Source organism: Macrotis lagotis, chromosome 1 (assembly GCF_037893015.1).
Source record: "Macrotis lagotis isolate mMagLag1 chromosome 1, bilby.v1.9.chrom.fasta, whole genome shotgun sequence".
Taxonomy (NCBI): Eukaryota; Metazoa; Chordata; class Mammalia; order Peramelemorphia; family Peramelidae; genus Macrotis; species Macrotis lagotis.
In genome coordinates, this window is record NC_133658.1 from 224,560,078 (window position 1) to 224,561,307 (window position 1,230).

At 41.6% G+C, this 1,230-nt stretch overlaps 1 protein-coding gene across 1 annotated transcript; it reads right to left on the bottom strand.

The window, feature by feature from the left end:
• Window positions 1-352: 352 nt before the first annotated feature.
• On the bottom strand, window positions 353-813 carry LOC141515299 (ATP synthase F(0) complex subunit C3, mitochondrial). The gene has a single exon (XM_074226756.1). It carries the CDS (start codon window positions 800-802, stop codon window positions 377-379), a length of 426 nt encoding a protein of 141 aa, XP_074082857.1. The 5' UTR covers window positions 803-813; the 3' UTR covers window positions 353-376.
• Window positions 814-1,230: the final 417 nt, after the last annotated feature.

A 1,230-nucleotide genomic window follows, 5' to 3' on the forward strand; every position in this document is an offset into this window, starting at 1 on the left:
CAAATTTCTCCCAGCTTTCTTATTTCCTTCTGATCTTAATTTTGTCTTTGTGAAAATACTTTTCTAAGTTAATATAATCAAAATTATATATTTATATTTTATAATTTTCTGTATTAGGATGTAGCATTTATTCAAGAAAAGCAATAACTCTAGTGTGAGGTCTGTCCAGCCCTTTTCAGACCTGTTTTCCACCTTTGGTGTTCTCCTGAGCCACCTATTATATATTTTTTTAAAAGTTATAATCTTTAATGAAATGACTTTGGAAATAATGTACATTTCCATGACACCAACACAACAGTTTTCAGAGCCACAGTAAGACACACAGAATTACATCCGTAATTTGTATTTAAATGTCAACATTTTAAGCAACAATTTATTACATGGCAAACAAGATCAAGAAAGCAACCATCAAACAGAAGAGACCCATAGCTTCAGACAAGGCAAATCCTAGGATAGCATATGAGAACAGCTGTTGTTTCAGTGAAGGGTTTCTGGCATAACCAATAATCAGACTACCAAAGACAGTTCCAATACCAGCACCAGAACCAGCCACTCCTACTGTGGCAGCACCCGCACCAATAAATTTGGCAGCAGTGTCAATGTCTCTGCTGATAGCACTGGTCTGGAACTCCCTTAGTGCTAGTTGAGACACCCTGTTCTGGGCCCCATAAGATACTGTGTTGCTCTCTCCAGTCCTGACTTCTGGTCGAGACAACACTGCTGCAGAAATTGGTCTGTATGCAATTCTGGATCCAGCACGGATCAGGGCGGGGGAGCAGGCGAGCTTGGCGCAGGCGAACATCTTCGGGGCGGCCGGGGCAAGCGCGGGCGGAAGACGGGATGTGGCGGGCTGGCGCGGGCTGGGCTCCCTGCGGCTCCTCTTCTCTCACTCTCGGGCGTCTGCAGCGGCAGAGGTCGAAGAGAGTGCTATTATATATATATATATATATATATATATATATATATATATATATATATATATTTTTTTTTTTTTTTTTTTTTTTTTTTTTTTGCAAAGCATTGGGTTTAAGTGAGTTGCCCAAGATCACACAGGGAATTCTTAACTGGCTGAGGTTCAATTTGAACTCAGTTCTTCCTGTTTCCAGGGCCAAAGCTCTATCCACTGTGCCACCTAGCTGCCCTGACCTACCTAACTTTCACATGTGGCTCCAAGAACCTGTAGCATGCAGAGCATTCACACTCCATTAATCCAGATCAAAAAATGGGATA

What these genes read in the sequence shown, in the direction of transcription:
- LOC141515299 (XM_074226756.1), bottom strand. Translation starts at nt 802, where the DNA reads ATGTTCGCCTGCGCCAAGCTCGCCTGCTCCCCCGCCCTGATCCGTGCT.